Source organism: Sphaerodactylus townsendi, linkage group LG15 (assembly GCF_021028975.2).
Source record: "Sphaerodactylus townsendi isolate TG3544 linkage group LG15, MPM_Stown_v2.3, whole genome shotgun sequence".
In the NCBI taxonomy this organism is placed as follows: Eukaryota; Metazoa; Chordata; class Lepidosauria; order Squamata; family Sphaerodactylidae; genus Sphaerodactylus; species Sphaerodactylus townsendi.
This window is the reverse complement of record NC_059439.1, coordinates 16,257,078-16,281,474: the sequence shown is the minus strand read 5'-3', so window position 1 is coordinate 16,281,474 and position 24,397 is coordinate 16,257,078. Positions and strand designations below refer to the sequence as shown.

Here is a 24,397-nt window from a genome sequence, read left to right as displayed (position 1 = left end):
CATGCCAGCTGGGTGACCTTGAGCTAGTCACAGCTTTTCGGAGCTCTCTCAGCCTCACCTACCTCACAGGGTGTTTGTTGTGAGGGGGGAAGGGAAAGGAGATTGAAAGCTCCTTTGAGTCTCCTACGGGAGAGAAAGGGGGGATATAAATCCAAACTCTTCTTTCTTCTTCTTTTTAAGGAATGCCCGTGGGACAGCTCATCTTGGAATATTACATATGAACGTTTGTGACGATCCAGCTCAGGCAAAAGGAATCAAACAAACAAGGTCTTCTCTACGTCTCTGGAGAAAGAGCCCCATTTTATAATCCTTTGCAGCATTTTCTACCTCAGTGCTCCCCCCACCTCAAATCCTCAGCATGCAGATTTCAGCAGGTTTTCACTTGACTTTCTTCTCTCTTCCCAACATAAATCTTATTTGTGCCTCTGGCTGTGGGTTCACCCCTGACATCTGACATCTGCCTGTCTCTCCCGATCTCTGTGAGCTGTTCAGCCACCTGTAAGGGAGGTGGCAGGGCAAGAGGGCCCTTGCAACAGGTCCCCCCCACACACACACACACAAGAAAGAACCCACCCCAAACAAAAGCAATGGATGGATCTCTAGCACAAGCCTAGAATGACTGGAAGCTGATCCAGAATATGACATTAGCACTAGGTCTCACCCTGTGATTTAGGACATGGAGTGAGTTCAAATCTTACTTTATAAAGATCACCCTCTAAATATAAGTGGTTTTGTTTTTGGCGGCAGGCTGAACAAATCAAGAAGCAACTCCCCTACATGTAAAAACTTTGCTTGTCTGTTCACATTGTCTGTACATTTATTGCCATCCCAACCGACCAATGATTCAACTGTACCCAAAAGCCTGCTAAAAAAGGAAATTTGACAATGTTACTGTGCTATGGTGGGAATCCTCCTGAGAGCCAGCGTGGTGTAGTGGTTAAGAGCAGGTGCACTCTAATCTGGAGAACAGGGTTTGATTCCCCGTTCTGCTGCTTGAGCTGTGGAGGCTTATCTGGTGAACCAGATTAGCTTGTGCACTCCAACACACCCCAGCTGGGTGACCTTGGGCTAGCCACAGTTCTTTGGAGCTCTCTCGGCCCCACCCACCTCACAGGGTGTTTGTTTGGGGGGGGGGGAGGAAAGGAGATTGTAAGCCCCTTTGATTCTCCTTACAGGAGAGAAAGGGGGGGGGGAATATAAATCCAACTCTTCTTCTTCTGTTTCAAAGAACAGGTACTGAGACTGAGAAGGAGTGTGCTTGAGTGGTGACATACATAAGAAATTTCAGGAACGGGATACTCAAGCGAAAGTTCTGGGAAGACCTAAGTTGGCACATGGGCTTTTCCCGGGAGAGAAAGGCAGATAGGTGGATCCCAGTTCATGCGGGGCTTTTGAGAGAACAACGCACGCTTCACATGTGTCAGAGAACCAAACAGGCATCCAACATAGCTGGCATAAAATTGGCATAACGTGCTCATACCTCCGAGTTCAAGTTAACAGACAGGCAGGTGCCTTCAGTGGCAAAACGCCACTTCACCCCCGCCCTCAGGGCTGTGCAACTTTTTGACCATTAGTTTTGAGGCCTCCAGCGCCTGCCAGGAGAAGTGGGGAAGAACCACGCCCTTACGCCAGACCTAATTCGCTAACGGTGAATTACTTCCCCAGACTATAGATATTGTGTGTGCAAAACAGTCAGATCCTAAGACATTTGGAGGAAGGAGAACCTATACGTCAACAGATCAGAACTAAGGCCTCTGTCAGAAAGGTATCCTCAGGTTAAAATAAAGGGAATTCACTTATGGAAATGATTGGCCTAAAGCTCAATATAAATGCAAAATACCCCCTCCAGGTCTTTGAGATGAGGCAATAGGTTGCAGCTGATAGTGGTAGAATGGATTACACCATTTCTCAGTTTGGGGCGTGATGCTTTTGAATTTATTATTTAGATCAGTGTTTTCCAACCTTTTCGAGGTCAGGGTACCCTTGACCTCACTCTTCCTATCTCACGGTACCCCTGCCGCCACCCTCCACCTTCCCCTCCCATTGCCCCTGCTTGCCACACCCCCCACCTTCCCCTCCCAGGGTGAAGGGAAGCACTGGGAGTGGTGGTGGCTGCTGACCTTATGGTAGGCCCTGCCCCATGGGCCAGCTCCATGTCCTTGCTGATGCCAGTGGGAGACACCACAAAAATGAGGGGGGGGGCGGTAGTGTTGCCGCGGTACCCCTGGGACATCCTCATGGCACCCCAGGTCACCACGGAACCCTGGTTGAGAATGGCTGATTTAGATGTTTATATTGATACCCGGTTTTCCTTTCCAATGGGGACCCAACGTGGCTTACCTCGTAATTTCAACCTCAACTGCAAAAAAAAAAAAAAAATGCAAACTGGGATTGGTTCCATTATCAAAACGGCACAGAGATCATAGGAGCCCTGTGCCACTGTATTGTGCTCAAAACTTTGCTCACGACCTGAGTTCAATCCTGACGGAAGGTGGTTTCAGATACCAGGCTCAAGGTTGACTCAGCCTTCTGTCCTTTCAAGGTTGGTGAAATGAGTACCTGGCTTGCTTTGGGTAAAGTTTAGATTCAATGGCATGAGGCGGGAAGGGCGCGATGGGGCAAGAGCCCCAGGCACCCCTTAGGTCATAGGTGTCAAACTCGCGGCCCTCCAGATGTTATGGACTACAGTTCCCATCATCCCCTGCCAGCATCATGCTGGAAGGAATGATGGGAACTGTAGTCCATAACATCTGGACGGCCACGAGTTTGACACCTGTGCCTTAGTCAGATCACACAGGGGGTACATTAGTGGGCATGGTGTAGTGGTTAAGAACAGGTGCACTCTAATCTGGAGAACCAGGTTTCATTCCCTGCTCTGCCACTTGAGCTGTGGAGGCTTATCTGGGGAACCAGATTACCGTGTGCACTCCGACACACGCCAGCTGGGTGACCTTGGGCTAGTCACAGTTCTCTCTGATCTCTCTCAGTCCCACCCACCTCACAGGGTGTTTGTTGTGGGAGGGGGGAAAGGAGATTGTAAACCCCTTTGAGTCTCCTTACAGGAGAGAATGGGGGGATATAAATTCAAACGCTTCTTCTTCTTTATGCAGATTGCAGGAGTATGCAACCGTCAGATCCCAGGAGCTCATTCACAAAGCAGCCAAAACATAGGGCTGTAATTCATCCTAACCCACTTCACAGGACTATTTTTGGAAGACGTGGGAAGACCCTTGCGTTTGGCACCCTTGGAGGAAAAATGGGTTAACAAATGTCACTGATAAACAGCAATACGTGTTGTTCGTCTCACCTGCGTCTGAGTTAAGCCCAACTGTGCTGCTAGTTCTGCCCGTTCAGGTAAGGCCAGGTACTGGGTCTGTTGGAAGCGTTGGTTCAGGGCCTGGAGCTGGAGACTGGAGTAGATGGTGCGTGGCTTGCGGATCTTTTTCCCTTTCCCGTTGATGCGGATTTCCCCATTCTCAATGATGGTGGATTTTTCCAGATCTTTCAAAAGAAAGAGGTTTTGAAAAGGGGGGAAATGTAAGATCATCTGCGACTGGACCCAATTTCTGTAGATGTTCAGCTGTCCAATACACACAACTATTGCAGGCATCTTGTTCTAAACCAGCATTGGCTGTATTTCCCCTGAACTTAATGGAAATGCATATCCACTCCAGGTTTTTGAGGTAAGGGATCCAGGTAGCATTTAGAGAGATAGAATGAAGTGTACCATATCTCAGTGAGAGCTACATTCTACTCCTTCACATCAGAAGAGTTGGATTTATATTCCCCCTTTCTCTCCTGTAAGTGGGCTTACAAACTGCTTTCCCTTCCCCCCACAACAAACACCCTGTGAGAGAGCTCCAAAGAACTGTGTCTAGCCCAGGGGTCTGCAACCTGGAGCTCTCCAGATGTTCATGGACTACAAATCCCATTGGCCATGCTGGCAGGGGCTGATGGGAATTGTAGTCCATGAACATCTGCAGAGCTGCAGGTTGCAGACCCCTGGTCTAGCCCAAGGTCACGCAGCTGGCATGTGTTGGAGTGCACAAGCTAATTTAGTTCACCAGATACGCCTCCACAGTTCAAGTGGCAGAGCGGGGAAATCAAACCCAGTTCTCCAGATTAGAGTGCACCTGCTCTTAACCACCACACCATGCTGGTGTATCAGAAAACCTCCCTGCAAACAGAGAGCTAGAATATCAGGGGAAGGACTCCTGCTGGTGTTTAACAGGAGCAAGGGATTAAGTTCCTTTGAAGTGGTTAAGTTGAACTGTAGCGAAGGGTTAAGTTTCTGGCAGAACCCAAGCTTGTCTTGAAGTTCTGTGCCCTTGCTGGGACAGAGAAAGTATTCTGCGCATGCTCAAAAACAGCACTCCTACCTGTCAGCCTGTGAGAGGCATTTAAAGTTCAACATAATTATTAATTCCTAAATCAAGAGGCAATGGGAGAATCAAGCCTTGTGATATAATCTCAGCGATGGTTGTAGTAACAGAAAGTCCTTCTGAGCAGGCTCTTCCTGCCTTGAGCCACGAGGAAAGGCAGGGGACAATTAATAAATGAATAATATACATCAATAAATGGTGTTAGACCCCTTCAAGACCGTATACTCTACATGCGTTCAGAGGCACTATCTTCCTAATTCACGTGTTTCAGTGCCAACTTCTTCAGAAAGGACTCCAAGAATAAGCAACGTTTTCAGAGTTTGTGTGTGACGATGCACCCCCTTTCATAACAACTTTTGTGATGTGAAAATTCGGGAATATCAGTGCAATCCTAAATCGGTGCACCCTTCCAAGTATGTTGGTCATTGTATTTAGATTAAACTTAACCCTGTGTAGGTTTGCACCCTTGCACTCTCCACAGACAGAACACTAAAGTTCTGCTTTAGAATGTTCTCATTTAGTTGGGTTAAAAAAGAAAACAGCCTCTGGCATTTTAAAATCCTTGGGACACCATCTATCTGACTGTTCAAGACCCATTCAGACATTTATGGACATCACACAGCTGAATGTGTGAACACCTTCCCTTACAAAGTGTCCCATTTGGGGCAACATGAAACCAAACCATCATTTTAAGAATCCCATTCCCAGGTCATGAACACACGCATGGGAGCCCAGCCAAGACTTCAGGTGAGTTCTTTGATGAATACACAGGTTTTAGGAAGAGAAAACGTACAGGATAGAGACAGCTGTCCGAACACCCAGTGGCCATTTCAGCACCAAAATCCTCCACTATGATGGCTCACCCTGCTACGGAGGAATTATGGAACTACAATTCCCAGTAGTTTCATGATGAGAATTCCTGTAAAGGCCTGTTCACACCAACAAGGCCCTCTTGCTTTTCCCTTGTGCTATCATGTATGTAGACAACCACATGAAGGAATGCTAGTGTTGGAAGGGGCAATGTCTAGGGTGCAAAAGGAATAAGAGGACGACCCTGCAGGGGGCAGCAAGATAGTACAGTCCGGGTAGGGCCCTTCCATCCTTTTATGTATTACCTTTTGTCTGTTCTCAGACTGATGTTCTCAGGGACAGTTTCCTCCTTCTTGGAAGTTCTCCGCTCTCTCAGGCACCTTCCGCACCCGCAAAATAATGCGTTTTCAAACCACTTTCATAACTGTTTGCTAGTGGATTTTGCTATTCGGCACAGCTTCAAAGAGCACTGAAAGCAGTTTGAAAGTGCATTATTCTGCATGTGTGGAATGAGCCTCAGTGAGTTAGGTGGCGAGGAGACTGTCCTTGTCTTTACCCTATACTATCTATTATGTAGCTCCTAAGTAGAGAGGGTTTTTTGGATCTATATCCCCCCTTTCTCTCCTGTAAGAAGACTCAAAGGGGCTTACAATCTCCTTGCCCTTCCCCCCTCACAACAAACACCCTGTGAGGTAGGTGGGGCTGAGAGAGCTCAGAAGAGCTGTGACTAGCCCAAGGTCACCCAGCTGGCATGTGTGGGAGTGTACAGGCTAATCTGAATTCCCCAGATAAGCCTCCACAGCTCAGGCGGCAGAGCCGGGAATCAAACCCGGTTCCTCCAGATTAGATACACGAGCTCTTAACCTCCTACGCCACTGCTGTAAACATTTATCTAGTTCTTAACCAGACTGTGCTGATTTGAATGCGCGACTCTCTCAGCTAACAACTAGGAGGAATCAGAACATCCAGGGAAACGAACACAGTAAGGATCATGATCTTAGCTGTTGGAAGAAGTGCATCTAAGTGGCAACTATCCAGTGTAACCCCTGCTCCACACAGCCAGGTACCACCAAAACCCTGAGAAGAAAACAAGCAGACCATGCCATATCGGTCACCCAAGTTCTCAGCCCACATGCAAAACTACAGTTCCCAAGATCCTTTGGGGGAAGCCATGGTGCTTCTTGAAGAAGTATTTGTGGAACCGTAATGAGATCGGAGAGTTCAAACCCTGACCAAGAACTTAGGCCCATGGTGGCGAACCTTTGGCACTCCAGATGTTATGGACTACAATTCCCATCAGCTCCTGCCAGCATGGCCAATTGGTCATGCTGGCAGGGGCTGATGGGAATTGTAGTCCATAACATCTGGAGTGCCAAAGATTCGCCACCACTGAATTAGGCCAAGACACAGATTATCTTAACATTCTAATACAGGAGTTGGAGAATGATTGAAAGTCACTGAGATGGAGGAGGAGGAGGAGGAGGAGGAGGAGGAGGAAGAGGAGGAGTTTGGATTTATATCCCATTCTTCTCAACTATAAGCAGTCTCAAAGTGGCTTACAAACTCCTTCCCTTCCTCACCCGCAACAGGCACCTTGTGAGGTAGATGAGGCAGAGCGAATTCGGAAAGAACTGTGATTAGTCCAAGGTCACCACGCAGGCTTCATGTGGAAGAGCGGGAAAACATATCCAGTTCACCAGATAAGAGTCTCATGTACTCATATAGAGGAGTGGGAAATCAAACCCGGTTCTCCAGATTAGGGTCCACTGCTCATAAGCACTACACCACACCGGCTCTCTGTCAACTACCAAAATAAAACATTTCTTTATTACTGGAAAGGAACATTCAAGGCAAACTTCCTGAGAATTGGCCACCATCAGGAAAAAAACAAAGTCATTTGAGATTTCAAGAGCTCTTGGCTGAAATTCTAGGGCCAGGCCAAAACAGGGACAAATTTTAATGGACACTTTCACAAACAGTGGGGGGGGGGGGGAACCCTGGTGGTGCCACAAAGACCAAATTGTTCAGTCATTTGGATGGAGGTCAAAGACTCCTCTTCACAGTGACTTTGAAATGTCACAGCAAAAAGTGATTGGCTATGTGACAGCAGTGGAACTTTCTGACATAATCGTGACAGCACCTTGTGATTGGCTGAGATCTGAAAGACGAGAAAGAGCAGCCCCAATTTAGACAGGATGAACCTTTCAGATTCCCTCAAGTATTTTTCTCACATTGAAAATGGTTGTTTGGGGGAGGGGCAGAGGCAGAGTCTCAGCTTTTACCTCCAGAAGGTTGCAAGTTCAACCAACCAGCACTTCTAGTTAAAAGGATCAGATAATAGGGGATTTGAAAGACTGTGTTCTGAGTCCTGCTGCGGGTAAGAAGAGACAATACTGGTTTTGATATACTAATGGGCTTAATCGAAGGCAGCTTCATGTGATCAGGAGAGCCAGTGTGGTATAGTGGTTAAGAGCAGGTGGGTTCTAATCTGGAGAACTGGGTTTGATTCCCCACTCCTCCACCTAAGTGGCAGAGGCTGATCTGGTGAACCAGATGTGTTCCTGCACTCCTACATTCCTGCTGGGTAACCTTGGGCTAGTCACAGTTCTCTCAGGACTCTCTCAGCTCCATCAATCTCACAAGGTATCTGTTGTGGGGAGAGGAAGGGAAAAAAGCTTGTAAGCCATCTTGAGAAAGGTGGGGTATAAATCCAAACTCCTCCTCCTCCTCTTCTTCATGTGAGTTGCTTGTGAATACTGAGTATTCTATGAAGTTCGACAGCTCCTTCCTAAAAGCTAAGCTTGAATGCAAACACATGCATACACACCCATATTCAATCTGCTCTAACCGAATAGTCACCCAGAACTGTATTTTTTAATATATTTCTCAATTCTTGTGTTTAAAAAACTACACGATGGTTGAGAGTGGAAACAGAATGAAAGATTTCCTCAGTCAAAACTCAAAATGGGCAGATTTTCCACGGTTCTTATCTACCATTTTTTTTCTACTTTATTTTTTTGGCACTGCAAACTCTATTCTTCTTTCATAACAGGTTGTACTTTTCATGTTTAAAGAAGAGAAGAGAGGAATCAAGGCTGTGTACCAACTCTTTCCCACCCTGCAGATCCTATGAAAATTCCACAGTTGTTGCATTAAGTTGAGAATTCCTCATTATATACTGTGGGTTTCTTTTTCTTTTCTTTTTTAAAGAAAAACCTGTTCTTTCCCCAAGGAGAGAATAACCGAGGAGAAGAAAGGCAGGTCGCAAAATGCAAACAGTTTCAGAACACAGCTGTCGTCCAATCAGAGCCCTCGCTTCCCTTCCTCTTGGCTTGGAAACGCGTCAAGGGAAGAGAGATGCGGTCTCTCGGCAGCACTGGTCTGAATTCTCACAGGGATCTGTTTTAATTAAGAAGCTCAGTTGAGGCGCAGAGCAAAGACAAGCTGTTCGGCTGAGCAAAGCACACTCCCCAGACGCCGCAATAAACTGCACCCATGCGCTACTGAAGGAGCCGCAGTCAGCTAAGGTAGCAAAAAGATTAGACAAGGGGTTTTTTTTTGTAATTGAGAAAGTTCATGACATGGCTGCGTTAAAAAGTAATATTTTACAAAAGCTAAACAGACTTAAGAGCAAGGTTTTTAAAACTATGGTCCCCTATAAGGTAGCAAAATTTTGTGCTACCCCATGTGAAATGAGGCAAAGGATTGGGCATCTCTGCATCCCAGAAAATCTTTGGCTATGTATTTAGATATTTATTGGTTTAGGTATTCTTAGGGAGCCCAAGCTGATCCCCCTTCCTCCATTTTATTCTCACAACAACAACCCTGCGAGGTAGGCGAGGCTGAGAGTGGGCAGTGGGCCAGGCCACCCGGCAAGCTTCCAAAACAAAGTGGGGGTTCAAACCTGAATCTCCCACATCCTAATCTGACTACACCGCCTTGGATTTGACTGTCACGTAGTCAGGAACTTTACAGGATGCAGGGACTTCCCAGGGGAGAAGGTGGCCCCAGTAGCAAACAGCTGAGTAAAACATTACAGTCTCACCTTGACAAAGGGAAAGGTAGAATTCTACATTCCTCACTTTGTGGCAAATGGGAAGGATAAACAAACAAGCAAACAAAATACCCTACAGATCATCTCTCTTCTTATGCAAATTCACAACCGCCCGTTTAAACCAAAAGGATCCGGATTTAAGCTTGGCAGATGGCCTCCCACCTTCCCCTCCAAAGTAATAGCCTCTGCTCTCCTCATGCACCAGAAGGGGGGTTCTGTCCCCCCCCCTTCTTTTTTGCAAAAGCAGGCAGAGACAGGCTTGCTTGGGGAATAATAAACTCCATCCTTCTGAATCAGCAAAGATGCCATAAAACCTGGTTTGAAATGTAACTGCTACTGCGTCAGATATCTGTTCCATTCAATTGTGTTCAATTCGGCCTGGAGAAGGCAGTCTCCATGTCTTGGTTCCCAAGGCTGAATCTCACAGGTGAGGTTTAGGACAAGTGAGGTTTACTTCTGAGTAGACCTAAAGCTCGCTGCCTGCATCCCCCCCTTCCCCATGAAAATCCACACACTCAAAATGCCTATCTTCAAATCCCATTGGGATGAGCACCCATCCCAAACGTGTGTTTGTGTTTGCTTTTGAAAACTTTTTTGCTTTTCAAAACTTTTGAAAACTTCTCCAGATGCCAATCCAAGAAAGATCTCCGCATCTGAACTGGTTTGCAACTCTCGGCTCGAAGCGCGCGCCTTCCGGGGAGGGGAAAGCAACTGCAGATTCATATCGAACCAGCGTAATTCAACTTTACCGGGGTGGTGGTAAAATCAGGTTAACATAGGGTGTGGTTTTTGATTGTTTGTTTTCTTTGCCAGGCTATTGTAGAGTTTCCTCCAACCGTTTAACCAGCTAAAGAACTGGCAGCTGTGACGTTAATATTTCATAATATTAGTATTATTATTAATAATAAGTCTCATAATGAAAGACCAACCACAACCACCTAAAGAACTGGCTGCTGTGATATTAAACACAATTTAATAATAATAATAATAATAATAATAATAATAATAATAATAATAATAATAATAATAATAATAATAATAATAATAATAATAATACAACAACTTCCTAGGCCTCTTGGTGAGGCTCGAATTGTAATGAAGGCCAACAACCAGCTAAAGATCTGGCAGCTGTGAAATCTACAATAATAGGAAAAATGAGCAGAAAGGAGTCAATGGAATTGATGAGGAATTTTTATTATTATTTTGTTTACTATCACAGCTACCGCTTCCTTAGCTGGTTGCTGGCTTTTCATTACACCTTGAGGACGTTGTAATGTATTGACATTTTATTATTAATAACAATGTTAATGGTATTAATAATAATATTAAGATTGGGACATCTTTAAAACTCAAGCTCCTATGTCTCCTGAAGTCTCCTAGATATCCTACATTTTTTTTAAAAAAAAGCCTGCATCCTGTACAGATCTGCAACTAGATCCCTTGCACTAGATCCCAATATTAATATTATTATTCCTCATCGATTTCATCGGCTACTTTCTGCTCGTTCCCTTCTCCCGTGGAAGGAGAGGGTGGCATTTCAAGGGCACTTTTCCGCGCATTGAGCGGGAGCGAGACCGCGAACCCTTTCTCGGGAGTTGGTCCTGTTTAGGATCGCCTTGTTAGCGTGCAAAGGTGCGCAGGATCGGGGCTGCGAGACTGTCTAAAACCGAAGGGGGCCCCGAACCAACTCGAAATTTCTCCTGCGCAAAAACCCCATCGAAGAATCCCCCCCTCCTTTATTCATGATTTTGGCCTAAATGGCCCGGGTTGGGGGGGGGGGGGGCTGTGCGCGTTGCGCCTTCAACAATAGCAGCTTCCCGGGCGTCAGCCAGTCAAAAAGAATGGAAAAGCCCCGGAGGAAGAATTCACCTTCCGAACAGAGGAATCCTAAAAAGAGTCACACCCTACCAAATCCACCGGAGCTCAGGAGCTTTAGAAGGGCGTGACTCTGTTTAGGACGGCACAAAGGCCGCCCGCGCCACCGTCGGCCACCATCAAACGGAGCAGGGGGGATGGTTTCAAAACAAAACCTCAATTCAAAGTAGAAATTTTATAAAGGGCGGGAGGGAGAGCTGGTTTAAATAGTTCTGCATAAACTAGAAAACGATTTGCCGGTTGCAGCTATTCGGATTTGTAAAGTTGGAAGCCAAGGGGGTGGTTTGGAAAGAAGAATTTAAAAAGGTGTTCCTGGAGGGGGAGGGATCCACTTGGAAGTCCAAATTTTCCACTATCTATCTATCTATCTATCTATCTATCTATCTATCTATCTATCTATCTATCTATCTATCTATCTATCTATCTATCTATCTATCTATCTATCTATCATTATTATTATTATTATTATTATTATTATTATTATTATTATTATTATTAAATTTGTATACCGCCCGATCCCCGAAGGGCTCTATCTATCTATCTATCTATCTATCTATCTATCTATCTATCTATCTATCTATCTATCTATCTATCTATCTATCGATCTATCTATCGATCTATCTATCTATCGATCGATCGATCTAAGGCTCGTTCCGCACACGCAGAATAATGCACTTTCAAGCTGCTTTCAGGGCTCTTTGAAGCTGTGCGGAATGGCAAAAACAGTTGTGAAAGCAGCTTGAAAGTGCATTATTTTGCGTGTGCGGAATGAGCCTAATTTATTTTTGAGTTTTTTTATACCGCCCTACCCCCAAAGGGCTCTGGGCGGTGAACAACATAGTGATGCAACATACTATTAAAACCCATTTAAAATAAACCACAGCGATCAGCATATAAAGGGGCAGCATATTGTCTAAATTAAACCAAACTATCTTCTCCATCAACTCATCACTACTACTTAGTAGCAGTCCCGTGCTTAGCCGGGTTTGGCTGCCCGAAGATTTGATTCTGATCCGTACCACCGTTCCTTCCAGGTAGGCCAGCAAACTCGCGGCCAGCTCCCCTAAGCTAGTCCGCCTTATTGCGGAGGAAACCTTCCCGCTGGGTCATGCGCGAGGGCGAAAGAAAATTAGACCAGAAATCTCCTCTCCATCCCTACTGATGTCTGAAGGGGGCTTTGAAGGGGATACTGGACTCGGATCTAACCGTAATACTGAAGATCAGCGCCGGTACCGTCTGAACACCACCACCCCCCTTTTCGTCCACAGTGATCTACAAAGGCGTAATTCCCACCCACCCCCATACAAATGTCCTAACTTCCCAATTTTCAAAGTGAACCCAAACCCACGCCCATATTAACTGATTATTAAAACCAATTATTATACACCAAAAAAAAAAAAAAAAAACCTAATGCCGCATCCTAAAGTCCTTCAAGAAGATTTTCCTGAAGGGTCAATAAATAAACACGTAATAAAAACCCGCCGAAACCCGAGAAGCTTCCGAGCAAAAGTTTTCAAAAGCGGACGATTTCAAAATCAAGGCAACGTCCCCTAAAGAAACGAAAATCAAAACGGAATTGCCCATTTTTTTTTTCTTCTTCTTAAGTCTGCCTAAAACTTCCCCGGAATTTCAACTTCGGAGCCACCAGGACGACCCGCGTACAGGACCGACCCGAATGAAAACGAACGATCTTTAAAGGGCCGCTCTTCGCAAGTTGAAATTGACTCGTGAAATTAACCGGCCGCGAACCCCGTTTCAGAGTTGAAATTGACTCGTGAAATTAACCGGCCGCGAACCCCGTTTCAGAGTTGAAATTGACTCGTGAAATTAACCGGCCGCGAACCCCGTTTCAGAGTTGAAATTGACTAGTGACATTAACCAGCAGAAGAAGAAAAAACGGTTGCCGATTAAACAGCCGCGAGTTGAAGAAATTCCCCCCCCCCCAAAAAAAACTGGAGACACACCAATAAATTCACTTGATATTTAACTTCACATAACATAAAGCACAGGCCCCTCCAGGGGAGCGAAGGGAGGCTATACCTGCGGGGTGGGGGTGGGGGTGGGGCGGGGGACCCACCACTAAATCGCTAGTTCTAAATGACAGATGAACGATTAATAAATCAGGGGTTTGTTTTGTTCTACTTGCCCTCGGAGTGGCTGATCTTTATCTTGTACGCCTTGGGGGGGGGGGGCGGGTTAGACAAGAAAGGGAGGATCGGAAAAAGTGGGGGGGGGGGGTTGTGTCTCCCACCTGCACGATTCCCAATTTGATGGCACGACCCGCGCAGTCCGCCCGCCCTAAAACCACTCAAACGCAGAGGGAGGGGGCGTCCTGAAGGCGAGGTGTCTTGTTTCTCAAGTCTTTTACTGGGGGCGTGAAGTCGGAGCTCCCAGGGAGGGATTTCCACCGGCTTCCGCTTCCAAACCAGTTTCCCCATCCAAGGGGTGACAACAGTCAAGGTGTCCCGCCCCCGCCGTGCCTGGGTGTTTTTTTTTTTAATGCGACAGCTTGAATTGGAGATGTTTTGCATTCCAAAAGCCTCATTACATTATTGACGGATTAGGGTTGGAAGCGCCTCCTTTTCACCTGGAGGAGTCCTGCAAAACGCAGAGGAAAAGTCCTGTAGCTTCTCTGCCTTCCTGACGATTCAGGAAAAGGAGGAGAGACCCCCGGCTCTGGCCCGAGTTTCTCAGTGGCTTAGTCTGGATCCCCCTTAAAGGACTTGTTCCTTCTCTGCAAGGGCTTTTTAGAAGCCTGCAAAAACCACGGTCTCTTTCCATGCCAACTGGAAACATCCATGCGCAGGGGGTCACCTGCCTTTTCCAATGTAGTCAGTACAGAGTCCCACTGTATTCGATGGGGCTTACTCCCAAGTAAACCATGTACAGGTTTGCAACCTCGAGAGTGTCGGCTCTCAGATTTGTTACAGTCTTTGACCAACAGAAAATACACAAATTGGGATCTATCTATCTATCCACTTTCCTTCCTGAAAAAGAAACCCAAGGGTGGAACGCCTCCTTGGAAAGCAGAGATCAATTTCTCTAGAGTAATCCCACCAACTTCAAGTATATATATTGATATCTATATATCTATATTTATATCGATCGATATAGATATATATTGATATATCTATATTGATATCTATATCTATATCGATCGATATAGATATATAGATATATATCACAATATATATATCACAATATATGTAATATATATATTATATATTATATATTGTGATATATATATTGTGATATATATATTGATATTGATATATTGATATATTGATATATAGCTGAAAATGCACCAGTTTTTTTCTCCTGAAGGAAGAGTTCTGTAATTCAAAACACTAACACTTCAAAACAATAAAAAATTATCAGTTCCTTTCTTCCAGTGCTCTTAACAACAGGCACGCAGCCCAATTGTATGCACACCTACAAAAAAGCAAATCTTATTTCTCTCAGTGAGCTCCTTATAATGTTATGTCTGTTTCCAATTCATTCCAGGCAGGGCAGTATGCTAGGTATTCCAAAACTCACTGGTGTATAAGTGCATAAAATCATAAAATAAGTGCATACAATCAGACTACTCCACTGCAGTCCTATGCAGATTGGCATGGGGCAGTGTTGGTCCTCGGCTGGCATTGGTGAAGTCTTGCGCCTCGGATGAAGCCAGTTCTGACTCGGAAAAAGCTTTGGCTGGAACACATTTTAGAAGTCTCGAAGATGCCCCAGGTCTCTGGCTTCATTTGGCTGCTACCAACCAGCATGTCTTGATCAATACCGGGTTGCCTTCATGGTTGGAAGATCTAAGAGGCAAAGACTCAAGAGTTCTGGCAAGGAATCATGACTGTTGCACCTAATAATTATTGCCTGTTTGAATAATGGCGCAGCAACACTTTCCCGTGCTAATGAGGTGCCGGGTGATCCATGCTCTTGTAACAAATACACTTGATTTTTGCGGCCAGTGGACCAACGATGGAACAATTTCTTTGATGGAGTCCTGATTACAACAGCTGCCCTCAAATAAAGTCATCTTCCATCACCCTCTGCAATCTTGACAGGTGCCAGTTTAAAACTAAGAAAGGCTGGAGATTCAGCAATAAAAAGCACAGAGGGTTAAAGCTGTCCCTTCCTCCCAATTCAAAAGGGACGTGTGATGGGGCTGGCTTTTTTTAATGGAGTCACTCTTCACATGTTCAGATGCCTCCTTGAACTGCTTGAGTGCAGATGAACTGTGCCTGGCTAATGTCTGATGGGCCCTGTCTTAAATTCAGGTAACATCTGTGTTCTGCACTTAAGTCAGTCCTGTTAAAACCTCAACAGATTGTGAACAGCGCAATATTTTACAAAGCGGATTGTCTGGGAAACTGAGACATCATAAAACGGGGCAAACGTTGAGGCTCTCCATACATTCTTCCAAGTTTACAGCCTGCTCATCAAGAAACCAGTTAAGCCAAACTAGCTTGGATTTCCCCTGAAATTTTGGCAAACTGGTGTTACGACATTCTGGAAAAAGTTTCAGTTCAGGTTTGGGGGGAGTCTCAAATAGGGGCATTCCAAATTTTCTCTTTCTGAAAGAGGTTGTGGGCTAATGTTACAAGCATGGTCATTTGTACTATGAAACATTCATCAGATCATTTATTAGGAATGTTACACTCTGTTCCACAGAAAGATGATAGTAAGATTGTATATTCCTCTGCCAAAAAACGAAGCATGCCGGACCTTCTTTGTTGTAGAATGCTCCACCTGGGTACCTACCTAGCCCTGCTCCCCCATCCATCTGAAGGTTTGAAAGTAAAAGTACATTTTGGCATAAAAGCTCTAGTCTCAAAGTACCATGTTCAATAATACACAAAATAATGGATTTTACAAAGGCAGCAGGTGAAAATGAATGATAATTCTCATATTCGCTTGGGACTATATTCTAATGAGGAAGAATACAGCGTTCTCAACTGCTGCGCCTCCACTGACAAAACCACCCTCTTACTGGGGAACAGAGTATAGAAATCCTGAGCGGTACGTTAAAAAATTCTCTGCTCCCTTCCTAATCAAAGTCGGTATTTTTTATTTTGCAAAGAAATTTCCATGACACACATTTAGAACCAAATAGCATTTTTTAAAAAGGCGATTTTTCAAGTTACAGAGGCCTTTCCCCCATGCCCAGCTTACCATAGATTTTCCCAGTGGTCACATCACGTGGCTTGGAAATGCTGTCTGGCAAATCATTCCACACCACTCTCCCCACAGTAGTTTTGATGTCTCTCCCCCTTCCCCTGCCCCTATCATTTCAATTGTATTTATTCTGCACGGTATGGCACAAAAGTCATACCCCCAGATATCAAGACATCACAAGTGACTTGTCAGGTGACACCACAGGACAATTCTATGACCAAACCCAGAGCACCAGCTGACATACATTTAGGAATGCCAACACATATTCAACAACCCTCCCTCAACAGTAAAATCTGGATCCACACTGTCCTTCCAAGTCTGCTTTACTTTGATTCACTAAAAGGGGTCAGTGCACGCTGATATCATCAGTGAACTAGCACAGCATTTCTAATACAGTCCAATTTTCTCATTTTTTCCAGGTAGTATTTTGTTGTCTTGGATGCATTGTTCTGTGGGGAGGAAAGAAACCCTGTATTTGGACTGCTCAGATTGTTGACCATAATATGTAACAAACCATAATACTTTTGTCTATATGTACATAAGAAGACGAGTTTGGATTTATACCCTACCTTTCTCTCCTGTAAGGAGACTCAAGGTGACTTACAAACTCCTTTCCCTTCATCTCCCCACAACAGACACCTTGTGAGGTACATGAGGCTGAAAGAGTTCAGAGAGAACTGTGACTAGCCCAAGGTCGCCTAGCAGGAGTGCAGAAACACATCTGGTTACCAGATAAGCCTCTGCCACTCAGGTGGAGAAGTGAGGAATCAAACCCAGTTCTCTAGATTAGAATCCATCCGCAGCAGTGGCATAGTGGTCAAGAGCAGGTGCATTCTAATCTGGAGGAACCGGGTTTGATTCCCCACTCTGCCGCCTGAGCTGTGGAGGCTTATCTGGGGAACTCAGATTAGCCTGTGCACTCCCACACATGCCAGCTGGGTGACCTTGGGCTAGTCACAGCTTTTTGGAGCTTTCTCAGCCCCACCTACCTCACAGGGTGTTTGTTATGGGGGAGAGGATAAGGAGATTGTCAGCACCTTTGAGTTTCCTACGGGAGAGAAACGGGGGATATAAATCCAAACTCTTCTTCTTCTTTTTCTCTTAAGCACTGCATCTTGCTGGCTCTCAGTTTGCTTTTCTCTTTATGTATTGACTCTTGAACTTTTAAGAAGATGTCCACTTTGTTACCCAGGGCAGAAATCCCAAGTTCTTCTCCCGCTTCCTAGCACTCTGCAACATTAGCCCAGGAATACATGCCAGATGACTTATGCACCCTTACGCTAACAGGTTCCACCATTTAATTGCGAATTTTATTATTATAAAAATAAATTAAAAAATAGAATGGTAAATGGGTGGAGAGCTGAGAAGGCAGAAACAACAATAATAACAATAATCCCGGCTGGGAGGGGGTGGCGTCTGGACGCTCTTCTGTCTCCTCCACAGTGCAGCGAACGTGTAGAGGGGAGGAGCGAGCAAGACAGAGGCGAAGTAGACCCCTCATGCCTGCTTCATCAATATCGTCTTTCCACCTTGCTACCACTGCCGTCTTAGTTCGCATCAACATCCCACTGAAGGACCAACCAGAGGAGGGAGGAAAGGGAGCCAGCAAAGAGAATGAAGGAGGAGTTAAAAAGGGGCTCTCATCTACACCTGATCGTGTCCTGTATTCAGTGCTTTAGTAACTGTTGAAAGTTGCTGCGTTCATGTGGCACTCAATTACCCCATCACAGAGAACGTCAACTGTACCTAATGGTAACAGCATTCTACTGAGGAAGAGCTCACGAAAACATCTCATTATCGCAAATGGAATTTTAGAATGCCTTATTCTGGACATTTTTGCACTCCTAAAGATGTGCAGCTATTGTAACCACTAAGTCCTTCATGCTTGTTGACAGTACTGTATCTTTAAATGCAATCTGTGTTTCATTACACAGTAAAAACAAAAAGAATTGTATGTTCCGTATGCCAATAAAGGCTTATTGGAAATTGAAAATGAACAAAAAGAATTCCCAGATCATAACTGTTCCTATGTATACAATTGTATTTTCCATATATGCATATTGTTAGTGGTTTGTAATTTTTGTAACATTTTGTTTTTAATGTATGTTTCATAGCTGTTTTAGACAGTAGTGCACTTATTTTCACTTTTCAATTGACTTAATAAATTAGTATTAAGTATCGAGGTTTGTGTGTTTGTCTTCTTAAACAGCAGGACTAGCAGTGTTTTTTGTTAATTGTTCTCATTTACTACAGCTTGTTCCTTCTCTGCTGTCACTGCCAGAGCTTGGGCTAGGTGAGACTGTACCTGGACAGAGGAGAGGTCAAAGGAGGAGAGATGGAGGGAAGAAGAAAAAAAGAGCAGAGGAAAGGGGGGAGGCTTCGTGAATGTTGTGTCACTCTTACAAAATTCAAAAATGGGGGCGTGGTCAAGGGGTGGAGCAAAAGGAAAAAGTTTGGGGAATTTTTGCTCAAGCATTGAAAGCTGGCTCTGAAACAGATGGGAAAACATCTTGGTTCGAGCCCTTAAAGAAAACTCGGAGGAAACCCAAAGGAGAATACATTTCGAAAGCCAAACAAAGGAAAACACGTGCAGAATTAAAAAAAAAAACACACACAAGGCATTTGACAGCACAAAACAACGCAAACCATTTGTGTGGAAAAGGCCAATGTTCAGATGTTTCCCATTTAGGAACCGCTGCATAGATGTTAACATTTTAAAAAGTTCAATTGCTTCTTTTAAATCCAATAATAATTTTTTCTCAAGCTCTTAAACAAACAAACGCAAGTCATCCTTTGCCGTTTACAGCGTCATCCTAAGCAGAGTTTCACCACTCTGAACACACTGAAATGAATGAGCTTAAAGAAGGACCTAGCTGTGCTCAGGAGTGCATTGTTATTGTATTGGGGGTGAGGGATTCCTTTTCACTAGGATCCTGAAGCCAATTTGGTCAGGAACTGCACTCAGCGGAGACCTCAAAACTACGCACTTTGCATTGCAAACAGATGAAGGAAAAAAATATTAATATTTTTGCATGCACTTTAAAAAAAATAAACAAAGCAGTTTTCGATTAACGGATTCCACAGCCTTTGCCCTGATGTTTGAGCAAACATCTGGATTTTGTCAAAATTATTTAAAATGCTACTTTTTAGAGGGCGGGTGCGGGGCTTAAGCATTTGGCAACATGGAACATGAAATCTGCAGAAGACATTTGTGAAGGACTCATTTGCAATGATATCCATTGATTATAGGGTGTGGGGGGAGAACGAGAGGAAAAATGGCCCCTTACATATGTGTAGAAGGAGGAGGGGGTGAGGAGGGGAAAATCTCCCTCCAAACCAAAATCTAAAAATTGTTTCATCAACAAAAATGATTCTGACAGTACTGGAGTGGGGGGGGGGGGATCTTCCATTTTAAAGCCTTAAAACTGAACGGGACAGTACATATCAGGTATGAAGAGCTGAGAGTAGGAAAAGCCCAGAATGAAACAGTCACCGAGCTGGGCTTCATTTCTCAAATGGGGTTCAAGAGCTGGGCCCTCTTCTTAGAGAAGCAGAAGCTAATTTCAGTGCCTTGGTGACAAGGAGACAGCGCTCTGCACGTGGCTATGAACACTAGTCGTGTGACACAGGTTTAAATCCAACAGCTGAGACTAACTCACACAAATCTTTGGCAAGCCCCTCTTTCTCAGCCATATGTCTGCAATATGGAATATGATTGCGCTGGCCTACCTTCCAGGACTGTTGCTCAGCTAAGATAAAGTGCATGAGGTTTTTTGTTTGTTTGTTTATATTCATGCTATATATTTTTATGGGCCAAGGCCAGAACTGAATCCCAGCACGGTAAGCAGTCAGCCCAAACGCAAAGAGCCACGCAACACAGTAGGTGGTTAAACCACACTTATCCTCCAGTGGCAAGTTGTTATTTATGTACCACTATTACAGAGTCATACAAGGGGTGAAAGACAGATAAGGCCTTGCCGCCGGGGGAAACAACAGAGTGGGCCGGGCTGACAAGGCATGGGGGGAGGGGGGGGAGCTCCAGTTTCATTGTAGCAAACAAGTTTCGTTTGGTGAGTAAGGGGAGGCTGATGAGCTACCAATCTCACAGAGACCCACTTTGACCACGGCCACTCTTCCACCTTCTCTGCTGTGCCCCACCTGAACAGTGCGGCAGATAGATGAGTGTCCCCCTCCCCCATGGTTAACTAACATAGAAACTCAAGTCTCAAAACGACAACAGAGACTCAGAACTACGAAGGGTCTTGCGGGGTGGGAGAGAAATCAAGCAGCCCAGGCCCTCCTATATCCACCAGCAAGAACATCCAAACACCCACATAATATCCGAATCATTGGGTGCCAATGCAGAAAGGGAAAGAACAGCTTGGACTGAGCACTTTGTGTAATGTTGCGGGTATAATGGCTGGAGTGTTCAAGTACAGGCTGGGACACCCCTGTTCAAATTCCTGCTTCCCTGTGGAAGTTGGCTTGGTGGCATTAGGCCTCACTTGGGTGACACTCCCAGCCTCTCCTACCTTGCAGGATTCTTATACTGACAAAACAGAGGAGATGATAAACAGAGCGAAATCTTGAAGATATGGACCATATACGAGGACTGGATGAAAGAAGCTGGAGTCAATGAGGAGATATGGGAGAAAAGACTACAAAGAATGAACTTACTGCTGTTTGTTTGACAAAACTATGAAAAATATAAGGGGGAGGGGAAAAAGGGGGGGAAATGTATTGTTTGAAAACAATGGAAGAAAAGCATCAATATAAAATGTAATACTCAAATGATACAATTAAAAAAAGGAAAAAAACAAAACAAAACAGAGGAGATAGTGATAAAGGGCAAGATGGAAACAAAATTAAGAGTACCACGGCCACACAGCACGGACAACCCACCACAACCAAAATTAAGAATTCTTGCTATTGTTTGGCCTCCAACCCGGATCAATCATGTGATATTGTGTGGCATGACTCCGGTTGGTCACCCCATTGGCAATGTGTGTGGTGGGGGGGGGGCACCAATCACTCTATTTTCAACCAGCGAAAGGGGGCCAGAGAAGAGACAGGAGGGGAAACTTCACAAGAAGGGAGTTATCTGTAGGTTATATTTTTTGCAAGAGACGGGGAATTATGTATTGCCAAAAGAATCGTTTGTTTGGTGGTGAAAACCACAGGGGTTTCTGGGTTCCTGCACCCAAAAAGTTTGCCAGCTACAGGTTAGCACTCCAATCTTCCCCACATACTGATATCTACAGGATGCTTCCGAGAACCAAACCTTCTCCCTCAAGTATCTCCATGGGCCTGATAGTCTGGATTAAACTGATTGCTGGACAGAAGGCACGAAGAAGAGAGGGGTCAGACCCCTAGTTTTACGCGATGGTGGTTTGCTGTGGTTTATTTGAGTCCGAAACTTTGGCGGGGCCCCCTCCCCCGCCCAGCACCCGCTTTTGAGTTAGCCTTTAGGGTGCCACAAGCCATCTGGACGTCCAGGTTTCCCAGTGTGAGGAAACACAACCTGGCGCTTGGGCAAAAGGCCTACAGGTTTCTCCCTGCATCTCCGCAATGAAAAAGTCCCAGCAAAAACCGCAACCAAAGCCCGAACTGTGCGTTTGAACCACCACGCAAGGATGCCCGGGTTTTCCTGCAAACGGGCCGTGCGTCGAGCTTGCCCAAGGAAACGCCAAGCCCGGTTGGAAATCTCTCTCTGTGCCGCCTTAACACGCGTCCGGACTCACCCCTGCTTCCTAAACACGGGACGGGTCTTTCCTTTCTTCATCGGGGGGGGGGGGGGGGGTTCCGGTCGTGCGAACGAGGAAAGCCCTTCCCGGGGCCACCTCGAGCCTTCTAAAGGACCCGCTGGGGAGGGGGTCCTTCGGCTGCCTCTGCACCCCCTATCTACCTGCCCCCCACCCCGACCCCCACCCTGACCCCCGCCTCGCCTTACCCGTCTCCTCCAGCCTCGTGCCGTGGCCCAGGGCGCTGGGGGGCTGCTGGTAAGGCGAGTAGGAGGCTCCGTGGTGGTAGAAGGCGTGGGGGCTGCCGCCGGCCGCCGCCGCCGCCGCGGGGTAAGAGGGGTACGCCGGGGGTCTGCCGTAGGAAGGGGCTGCGGGCGGGAAGGCGCCGGCGTCGGGCGGGGAGTGCAGCGCTTGCAGGGGGTAGGGCGCCTGCTGGGGCAGGGGGGGCGGCGACGGGCCCAGCCCGAAGCCCAGGAAAGCCGGCTTGGAGAGGTCCGGCGGCGCCAGCAGGCTCTCGGCCAGCGAGTTCATGGTCATCGTCCCAAGCCCGGACAGAGAGGCGCGCCACTTGCGCCCGGGCGCAGCGGCATCCAGAGAGGCAACGGGAGCCTCCCCCTCCGGCCGGCTGGCGCCTTCTCCTCCGCCCGCGGGCCTCCAGACTGCCCGGCCCGCCCGGCTGGCCCCCCGCCCGGCGCCCTCCTGGTTTTCTGCCCCCCGACGCCCCCCTCGCCGGGGCTCCCGCAGGAGGACCCGAGGGGGCGTGGCCCACCCCACCCACCGCCTCCCTTCCCTCCAGGTCCACGCCCACCCGCTCTCCGATTGGCCCCGGCGTCCAGTGACGTCTGCGGAGCCCCCGGGGACATCCCTCATCCAGAGCAACCAACCTAGCCCGGGCAGCTGGTGGAGATCTGTAGCCCTGGGGGGCGTGGTGGGGGAGGGGGGGAGATCAAACAGGAACAGGTTGGGGCATGTCTATTTTTCTCACCTGGACCGGAGAGGGGGAAGGAAGTCCCGGTTGAAAGGGGGGGGGCGGGCTTTGGGAAGGGGCGGGGGCTGGCTGGGGAGTCCCTAAAATCCAGAGGAAAACGATACAGTGGCTAATTAATACCGATGGGGGGGGGGGTGGAAGGAGGACCCCGGCTCCCCCCGCCCCCTCCGACCTGGTATACCATGAACAGGTTGGAACAGGTCTGTGCTCTCCATCTCCATCCTGTCCTCTGGAGAAATGAAGGAGTCCGGATAGCTGTTTGTCAACACAGATCGGAGGGGTGGGTGGGTTAGAAAAGCCTTTCCGAGGGAGGAAGCGATTGGCCAAAAAGAAGCAGAGAAAGCAGAGCAGAGGAGTGGAGAAAAGTTTTACTTCGTGGTTTTTTTTTTTTTTTTAATAAATGAAACTTTCCACAAAGTCTAAGACTTAGATGACGGGGAGCTCTTGGCTCTTGACAATATATACTGGAATACATTCTGTTCTTCTTTCAGGTGCTGCTGGACACCTGCTTTTTTGCATTACTGCAGCTGGGTCCCAGACTTACAGGAAATCTTACTTGTGTGCAAGAGCCATCTTAGTGCCGTGGTGAAGTTTTGGAGTAGGATCTGGGAGACCCACGCTCAAATCCTCACTCTGCCGCAGGAGTTCACTGGGTGACCTTGGGCTAGTGTCAGTCTCTTTCCCTTCCTCTCCCCACAACAGACACCTTATGAGGGAAATGGGGCTGAGAGAGAGTTCTGAGAGAACTGTGACTAGCCCAAGGCCACCCAGCAGGATTACCGGAGTGCGGAAACATGTCTGGTTCACCAGATAAGCCTCCGCCACTCGGGTGGAGGAGTGGGGAATCAAACCCCAGATTAAATACACCTGTTCTTAACCACTACATCACACTGGCTCATAATGAGAGTGGTATTCCTTGGCGGTCTCTTGTGCAAGCACTAGCAAGGACCCACCTTGCTTAGCTTCTGAGATCTGATGGGATCGGGCCAATGTAGGCCCTCCACTGGCTTGGACTAATTGAAAAGGAGGCTGGACAGGTATATGGGGGATACGTCTGCCATCTGAGATATCAGAAACATCGAGGGTTACAGTAATGCAACATCTATAAAAGCAACAGCTGTAACAATGATGGCTAAGATTATTATTTTTATACCTTTGTGTACAACATTGATGCGGGTAACCACAATTACACATAATCCACTTGGGATAAAGACCTACTGTGTGTGCAACGCAAGGTGGCTGCAGCAAGAGACTTTGTGGCTTCTCAGCTGCAGAGCCCCCTCCCTGCCGCATTTTACCTGGTCCCTAGCTTCTTAAAGTTCAGGTGCCAATTGATGCCTTTTGCCCAAGCATCCTTACGTAACTTTAATAACAT

At 46.4% G+C, this 24,397-nt stretch overlaps 1 protein-coding gene across 1 annotated transcript in view; it reads right to left on the bottom strand.

Annotated features, from left to right (window-relative positions):
* Nucleotides 1-22,755, bottom strand: part of DLX4 (distal-less homeobox 4) — a 33,628-nt gene extending 10,873 nt beyond the window's left edge. The window contains exons 1-2 of the mRNA XM_048517716.1: nucleotides 22,244-22,755; nucleotides 3,308-3,501 (exon numbers count right to left, since the gene is read on the bottom strand). Of these exons, the coding sequence (XP_048373673.1) occupies nucleotides 3,308-3,501; nucleotides 22,244-22,571 (522 nt within the window). The 5' untranslated portion in view covers nucleotides 22,572-22,755. The remainder of the gene's footprint in view (nucleotides 1-3,307; nucleotides 3,502-22,243) is intronic.
* Between the last annotated feature and the right edge of the window lie 1,642 nt (nucleotides 22,756-24,397).